The sequence below is a fragment of the Sorex fumeus genome, unplaced genomic scaffold (genome assembly GCF_029834395.1).
Source record: "Sorex fumeus unplaced genomic scaffold, SorFum_2.1 ptg000157l, whole genome shotgun sequence".
In the NCBI taxonomy this organism is placed as follows: Eukaryota; Metazoa; Chordata; class Mammalia; order Eulipotyphla; family Soricidae; genus Sorex; species Sorex fumeus.
Window position 1 is genome coordinate 4125484 of NW_026606214.1, and position 9270 is coordinate 4134753.

Here is a 9270-nt window from a genome sequence, read left to right on the forward strand (position 1 = left end):
CTTCTCAGAGAAAAAGATTTCTTGTCGAGACAGAATTTCAAAGAAAATGGGTAACATTTGGAGTCTGCCATGGGTAGACCTCCGGTTCAGGAACCTGCAATGACCCCAGCCCAAACTTCCAAGTGGTGCTCCCAGTACAATTTGGGGTGCTTTACTACACAATCCTGGAAGAAACTATGAACAACACGATGTGTTCTAGAAAGAAGCCATCTTCCTCTTGGCTGTTGCTGAAGGACAGAGAGAGATCCTGAGCCTTTCCATCAGATGAAGCCTGGCCCTGTGAGCCCCATTCTGTGTCTCAGACCCTAACTCTCTGAGGAGGAAGTCAAGAGGATCAGCATCCCTGTCATCTCACCAGGCACTGCTACATCCCTGTCACTTTTCTGACACACTCAGGATGTGGTTGTCACACTGTGTATCTCGCACAGTAATACACGGCCGTGTCCTCAGTGCTCAGCCTGCTCAGTTCCATGTAGGCTGTGGTCGTGGACTTGTCTACAGTGAGTGTGAGTCTGCCCAGGAACTTTTGTGCATATTCTGTACCACCATTGCTAAGGTATATCCCTCCAATCCACTTGAGCCCTTGTCCCAGGGTCTGCTGCAACCAGTGCCTATAGTATTTGGTGAAGGTGTATCTGGATGCCTTGCAGGAGATCTTCACTGATTTCCCATGTTTTCCCACCTCAGCCCCCGACTGCACCAGCTGTACCTGGGAGTTCACACCTGTGGACAGCAGACAGGAGTAGGTGGACTCCACTTGACTGGCCCCGTTCCCTCAGCCCAAGGCATGGGGACGCTTACCTACAGCCACTGCCACCAGGAAGAGAATTCTCCAGGTCCAGTCCATTGTGAGGACCGTGCACTCAGAAGTTTCTGAAGGTGTTGGTGTGCCTGCTGAGTGAGGTTGTCAGAACACAGACACATCTGTATTTAACTCGGTGTCCCTCCTGTAATTTTCATATTCATGAGCAGATAGAATTCATAGCTGAAGACCTGGTCCAACCTGAGAAGGGGCTGATGGAAGCCACTGGGTCCATCCTCAAGGGAAGTGAAGAGGTTCACGTTCTGACCCGTGTTTGAGGAGATGAGACGCTGTCTTGTCCCAGAACTCTGTGCACACAGAGCTTCCCCTCCTGAGGGCCAAGCCCTTTCAGGATCTTCCCCTCAGGGTCCCCCACATCTGTATGGCCTGGACACAGCTGGACACACCTGGGCTTTGAGGTTATTTCTGGGATCCTGTAACTCCCGAAGGGATGCCACTATGAGACTACAAAACCATCTGAATGCTCCAAAGTTTCCACTGGAGGTATTAAGAACTCCAGAAACACCACCTACATTCAGGTTTTACTGCTTATCAATTAATAAGTATTCCTCTCTAAATGATAAGTGTGCACAGTTTAACTTTTTGTGTCCTATACTTATTTTAATTTTGGGTTTCTTCTTCTTTTTTTTTTTTGCATCACACCTGGCTTCACAGGGGTTACTACTGACTTATGAACGCAGGAATTACTCCCGGCTGTGCTGGGGGAACCATATGGGATTCTAGGACAGCCGCGTGCAAAGCCAACACCCTACCCACTCTGCTATTGCTCCAGCACTTAATTGTGGTTTTCTTGAGAAAGCAAAGTTTAATTTTATTGAAGAAGGAAATCCTTTCTGAAGGGACTTCTGCATCTCTGCACCCATTTCTCCCATCTTTGCACCCCTTCTGGCTTGCAATTAGATGATCTTGGAGCGTGGCGCCCACTGCATCCTGGTCCCCACCTTGCAAGGGGAGCCTCTGGGCTTTTAGGGACATTAACCTCTTGGTGTCTCTAACACAGGATTGAATCCTGGAACTTCAATTCAGAAGTCTTGTTCAGGAGTCATATTCTTAAATGAGCGTTTTGATTTGGTTTTGAGCCACACCCAGCAGTTCTGAGGGCTTATTCCCGGCTCTGTGTTCAGAAATCACTCAGGTAGATACATCCTAGGAAAATATTGGCAAAACAAGTAGATATATATATATATATATATATATATATATATATATATATGGGACACAGAGTTTTCTTTGCTGAGATTATTTAAAAGTAATACAAGAAATACTTAATTCACTCAAATAAGAATAGTAAAAACCAAAGTAAAAGGATTTAAGTCTTTAAGTAAAGACTGCAATATAAACAAAAATATATTGTAGCACTGTTACTGTCATCCCTTTCTTCATCAATTTGCTCGAGTGGGAACCAGTAATGTCTCAATTGTGGGACTTGTTGTTACTGTTTTTGGCATATTGAATACACCACTGGGAGCTTGCCAGGCTCTGCTGTGTGGGCAAGATACTCTCGGTAGCTTGCCAGGCTCTCCGAGAGGGATGGAGGAATCGAACTCGGGTTGGTTGTGTGCAAGGTAAATTCCCTACCTGCTGTGCTATCGCTCCCCAGAACAAAAATATATTAAATTTTTTAAATTTATAAAGACATTTTAAGAAACCAGGCATGAGTCTAACACAGCTGCCAAAAATTTTATTATATATTTTCCTTTTTTTTTATTAGTGAGACACCATGAGATACGTTTGTAGACTTGCAAATTTTTGTGCTTGGGTTTCAATTATACAATGATTAAATACCCATCCTTCCACCAGTGCCCATTTCCCACCACCACGGATCCCAGTATCCCTACCACTCTCCATATATTTTTTACATTTTCTTTTATAATGTAGAAGTACTCCTATTTATTTAGCAGTTGATAAAGCTGATTTAATTGGTCATGAACTCCACATTAATTTTTAAATTCATAATATTAAGTAAAAAGTAAAGGCCCTCCCGTTGATCATCGATTTGCTCGAGCGGGCCCAGTAACGTCTCCATTGGAACTTTGTTGTTACTGTGTCTGGCATATCGAATACTCTCGGTAGCTTGCTGGGCTCTCCGAGAGGGGCGGAGAAATCGAACTTGGGTCGGCCATGTTGGCCGCTTGTAAGGCGAACGCCCTACCGCTGTGCTATCGCTCCAGCCCCAAAATTCATAATATAATAATAATAATAATAAATTCATAATATTAATTTTATATAATTCTTTTATTATTATTAATTATTATTATTATCCCTCCTTTTTTATTGAATCATCATGTGATACAGTTACAAAGCTTTCATGTTTGAGCATACAAGCAGCAAACACCTGTCCTCTCACCAGTGCATATTTTCCACCACCAAAATTCCCAGTGTTCCCACTGTCCCCTTTCCCCAACCCTTCCCCTATTTGTGTGGCAGACAATTTCCCCCATATACTCTCTCTGCTTTGGTTACATTTGATATTTCAACGTCAGTCCCACCACCACTCAAACCTGCTGAAAAAGCAATGCTAGATGATTTGTTTTGTATTAATTTTTATTGATCACTCGATCACTTGACATCCTGTTACTCATCGATTTGCTCGAGTGGGCACCAGTAACATCTCCATTCATCCCTGTCACGTGCTAGTGTAGCCCAATGGCATCTGCCGGTTCTAGGAACATGAAGAGCCTCAAACCGATCATTCAGGGTCTTGACGAAGAAGTCTGACCATCTCGTAGATGGGCGGCCACACGGTCTTTTGGCATCCCATGGGTTCCAGTCAGTAAAGGCTCTAGACCAGCAGTCGTCTCCAAATCTCATTACATGTCCAGCCCATCTGATTTTTGATGACCTGGCAAACGAGACAGCATCCCTGATTCTTGACCGTCAATGGAGGTTGGAACTCCGAATTCTTTCTCTCATTTGAGTGAAGTGTGATATTCTAAGCATAGCTCTTTTGGTTTCTCTTTGGGAGACCCGAATACTGTTCTCATCCTGTTTTTGTAGGGCCCAGGTCTCTGAGGAGTATGTTAATGCAGGAAGAACAGTGGAATCGAAGAGATGTGCCCGGAGCCAGTGGTTCTTTGTCCTCTTAACTATTTCTTCGATGTTCTTGAAGGTGTTCCAAGCCATCCTCTTCCTCCTGCGCAACTCAAGTACCACATCATTCATCATGTTGATTTCTCGACCTAGGTACACATAACTGTTTCATTCTGAGGTGCTGATTTTGTCTCAGAGCACTCAGACCTGTCCCTGGGGTCCTGTGAAAGCCGGGCCTCTTCCTCCACCACAGGAAACCTGCTGAGAAGCTCTCAAGAAACAGGAATTGCTTAGGGGAAAATTGCAGGTGGGAGGAGAGTCCCTGTGTCTCAGTTCCCTGATAACCAAACACAGAACGCCCCCTACCCCCAGGCTTTTACCTTGTAGAGAGGTGCCTGACCCTCCATGTCTCTGTGGTGGCTCCTGTTCTCCCACTGTGAATGCAAATCCTGGGGCATAACAATAGCAATAACAATAACATGTCATTGTCCCTGTGAATTCTGACTTAGCCTGGTGCAATCCATGTCAATCAAATTTCACATTTTTTTAGCCCTCAGGTTCTCCATGGAATATGGGCTGAGTTTTTTCACACATTTATTTATTTGTGTACCTTGGAGAAAAATACATTTTCCTTGAGCAGCTTCACTCTGAAATATTCAAGGCAGTTGATCGAATGGATTTGTTATTTCTCACTGGTGCTGAGTCTATTTAGTGATAAGGAAGATGCCTCACCTAGTGACCTTCCTGGTGTGGTTTGCCTGGCCAGAAGCACCTCAATCCGCTCTGTCCTGTATGTAACTCAGCACCCAGAAGATAACCGTGAATCTCAGGACCCTGTTATTGGGGTCATCATGCGTAATCTCAGCCCCAACGGGTGCCTGAAAAGAGCTCATGGAGAGTCCTCAAGCCACAAACTACTGGGCCTGGAACATGGTCTTAGTGTTCAGACTCACACATTTTACAAGGGCACAAGTGTGCTGGCCCTGAGGAGCGGACTGCCCTCTACCCACCTCCCAAAAGCATGGAACCTGCATACTGTGTCACATACGTGTATGCCGTAATTCCATGGAGCACCCGAGGGCTGAGTTAAATCTAAGGGACCAGAAAATATGCTCTAAAATTTGATGTTTAAAAAAGTCAGCATGAAGGATGAAAGTAATCTACACATCCAGCAGGTTCTATAAAATTCTGCTAAGATAGACACAGAGACACACAAACACCAACGGAGGCAACATGGGGATTCAGATGGATGATGTCACACTTCAGGGACCAGGTGGCTAGAGGATTCATAAACACTCTTGTGTATAAGCACGTGACTCACTGTGTCTGTCCTCAGGTGCCCTGTCCAAGAGCTCCTGCAGGGCCGAGACAGTGAATTCTCACATTCCTGACCTACCTGCACTGTCTCTGTATCTCCACAGTCAGCAGTTTCCAGGGGAGCTGGGTCCCCAGTCCTCAGGAAGGACGCTGAAGTGCTGCGGAATGTTAGGAATATTTCTGAAAACTGCTACACCAAGACCTACAGGACATTTCCTTAAATTTATGAAAGTTTATTTTCATACACCAATATTAATTGTAGATTAACAGCTTTTGTTTTTATTTTCATCTTATTAAATTAGACATATTTCTTTTCCCTTTCTTGCTTCATGTTGTAGCTGTTTCACTCTTTCAGATGGAGAATAAATAAAATATTATGGTTTATAATTAGTAATGTATTAGAAATATTGCAAGAACCAAATTAGAAAGGAAAGAAATCTAGAACATTCATTTCATATTTTATCATTGTTAGACACTCCTGGCATGACAGAAATTTTAAAATTTTGTTTTTCACAGCAACTTGGGCAGGTTCAATGGAACTGGAGCATCTTTGCACATGTTTATTTTCGTGCACCACTAGCCTGATCCAGGAGCACTACAGGGGAGAGCAGGACACAGACAGAGTAATCTTAGGGGTGGCCCCCACAACTAAACAACACAGAATCTCTATCTTTGAATAGTACAGTTATTCATAACGATTATGAAATCATTTGTTTAATTCAAAATTATCCATTTGCAATCATCATTGAGAGTGTAATTTCTAATAGGAAATTTACCTTCAACATTAGTCATTATTATTGATATTGATACTTTAAAATTCTTTGAGTTCACTAAGTGAAGAAATAATGGTGCACTTGTGATTTTAAAGAGGTGACTTTGGAAGATCCCTGTTAGGTCCCATGGGACCCCGAGGGAAATTCCAGAGCTAAACTCTGCTAATTAGTAACTCTTCCTTACCTGCCCCCTCCATGGTAAAGCCTTGAGATGTAAATCCTTCCACCTCCCTATTAAAGCCTTGAGATATAAATCCTGTCTCCACTGTTTACTCTTCCCAATTGGGATATAAATCCTGTCCCCACTGTTGACTCTTTCTTATCTGCCCCTCCACTAGTAACTCTCCCCTAATTCTCCTCCACCGGAATGTAGGTGTCCTGAGCTGTAAATCACAGGGAGCTGGGTAGACATAGAAGATAACTAGATGTCTGAGTTATGAGATGCCCGCTCGCCACAATGCCCATGTACACAAATGCTGATCTTTGAATCTATAGGCTAAGGAGTGATGTACTTTTAAATGGATTGGTTGATAAAGTATATGGTGTTAGGAATCTATTGGCCATGAAATGCGCGGGCTCTGCTGTAATGGCCAATGAAGGCCTATATAAGATCTCCTTTGAAGAAGTTCAGGGTCTTGCCTAACTTATCGGACTTGCGTGTCTGTGTAGGTGGCTCGACCCTGGCTAGCCGGTCTTACTATAAACCTTGCTTGCTATTTGCAGTCTCTGGAGGAGTCTCTTTGTCATTAAAGGGAGATCATGATCCTCATCCTAACAATCCCCAGAACAGGAAAGCTGCCCAGTGATGTCACCATGTGAGGGGAGGGAGGAATGTAGATTGTAATCTCCAGGTTTCTCTGTCTTGGGAAAGCAGATAGGAACCCGGGTTGATCTACAATGCGAAATTCATTAAGAGTCACATCTGAAATGGTCTCTGTATGGAGTTTCACTGTAAGGAAAACCCTTTAGGCTCTGGGATGTAGTAGATCTGGAAGTGCTGGGAGGGTGGGGTTCAGGGAGAGCATCGATATTCTGGGTCCTTCCTCTGCCTCAATGTGAAGGGGTCAGTGCTGCAGGTGTCACTGGACAGGGTTTCTGCTCTACAATGGCTGTGGGGTGAAGAAGGAATGGGAACAAATTAATACCCATTTTGTGAGTGGATGAGGGACTAGAGGTCAGCACATCTGAGAGAGCAGGACTCTCAAGTATGGGGTGATCAGGTAGAGGCTACCTGGGTGCAGATCAGAGGGTAGAAGTCAGTGCTCACAGCGTGTGTGTCTGAGAGCAGAAGGAAGGAGCCAGCACACAGCTGAGTGGACACCAGCATTTTTTTCTCATTAAGTGACCCCACCAAGAGACCATGATAATCCCTACAGGGTGATTTTAATTTCTACAAGAAAATAATGTGTCCCTCAGGCCGCAGGGAAGTCATGGTACCATTAGTACAAACTATTATCATGAGGCAGAGAGTGAGAGAAACTCCTTCCCAACTACAGTGGGGTTGGAGGACTCAGAGCCACAACCCACAGGACAAGGTTCCCATGGGGGTCAGGTGAGTGAGACTGAGGGGCAGGTCAGGCCTGATCTCCACAGAGACATGATTCATCTGGTTATGAGCAACGTTTCCACAGGGGAGAGTCTTCAGATCCTCCTAGGGGCCTGTTCCCCTGAAGCTCACCCTGCTTCCTCTTGCAGGTGGTTTGTGTCTGGGACCACAGGGCCTTCCCCTCACTGTGTCTCTCACACAGTAGTACAGGGCCGTGTCCTCCTCACTCAGGTTGTTCATTTGCAGAAAGAGTGTGTTTTTGTTGTTGTCTCTGGAGATGGTGAATCGGCCCTTCACAGAGTCAGCATAGTATATATAACCACTACCAGTACTAATGTATGAAATCCACTCTAGGCCCTTCCCTGGAGCCTGGCGGACCCAGTTCATGTTATAATTGCCAAAATTGAATCCAGAGGCGACACAGGAGAGCCTCAGGGACCCCCTGGGCTTTACCAACTCTCCCCCAGACTCCACCAGCTGCACCTCACACTGGACCCCTGCAAACACAAAGACATCCTGGTCAGGAAACTCTCCTCACACAGAGGAACTGCCTCTCTCATCTCTCCCATGCTTCGTGTCTCTGTAGCCCATGAGTTACCTCCTAACACAGCCACCAGGAGAAGCCAGCTGAGCCCACAAGCCATGTTGGTTCTGTGTAAGTCAGGATGCAACCCCTGGGAATCCCTGAACTGACACCTCTCCTGGAGCTGAGGCTGGGTTGGGCTGTTTTCATCATAACAGGGAGAGGCTCATTTGCATATTCTCCTTCTCTATTTTAATGTGTGTTTTGAACATGCAGAGAGAGGTAGGACTCCAGTCAAGGTGCAGGGGTTTGGATATGTTTATGAATAGAAAAAGTTGGGAAGCCATTATCTTAAGCCTGTCATTGTTTTATGATATAGAGTTTAAAGAAATTGGTTCACCTTTATATATTGGGATAAATCATGCAGTGTATTTAATTTCACTTCTATTACTCTCATGTTAATTGACACGGAAAAGTTTAAAAGATGTGTGTGCCATGCTAGTAGCACACTTTGGGTAATATTATACCATGTTATCATGCAAGTGTATCCCCTGAACACTGACAGATAACTGTGGACTTGGGCTGTAGAGGCAGTAAAGGATTCAAGTTCTTGTCTTGCATAGAGCTGACTGGGTTGATTTGGACACTGCATTTTATCCTCCATTCTGTGCCAGGAGGGATCGCTGAGCACAGAGTCAGTCTTTACCCTTGGCAGAGCTGGGTGTGACCCTGAAACCAAACCCCACACTGAAAACCTAAGCAAAAACAAAAACAATGGGCTAGTGGGTTGTCAAGAACTTCTTCCATGCAATGGAAGCAGTTGTGTTTTCTGTGAATTTGGGTTAACTTGAAGGCTGTTGGAGCTCAGGGTGCATGGAGGTGCACAGAGTTTGACTCCTCACATCAGCCTTGGCTGGGCCTCTCCTTCTTTCCTGTAAGCATATGATTAGTAGGAAGAGTCACATGGTCATGCCTTGCACAGAGACTGGCCTATAGGGCGTTTGTGTATCATGAGCCCTGACATATTGGACACAGGGCAGTGATCATCACCCCAAAACCATAGACAAACTCCTCCCCCCGTGTTTTTCCTAGGCCATGTTATTCCTCCCTCCATGCCTCATCCCTCCCTCATGCTCCCAGCAGTGCATCCTGTTTGCGTCGGTCAGAAATAGATGAGCCTTCAGCGTTTTCACTCCGTAGGTAGATCCTGCACTCGCTATGTAGATGGAGAGGAGAAATTTTCTATATCTGAGAGCAA

At 44.9% G+C, this 9270-nt stretch overlaps 1 gene segment (V, D, J or C); it reads right to left on the minus strand.

Annotated features, from left to right (window-relative positions):
• Window positions 1-418: 418 nt before the first annotated feature.
• On the minus strand, window positions 419-847 carry LOC130016567 (immunoglobulin heavy variable 1-2-like; the record flags this gene model as incomplete). The annotated part of the segment is given in 2 exon segments: window positions 419-723; window positions 802-847. Coding segments are annotated over 2 exon segments (351 nt in total), but the record flags the coding sequence as incomplete, so codon positions are not given.
• Between the last annotated feature and the right edge of the window lie 8423 nt (window positions 848-9270).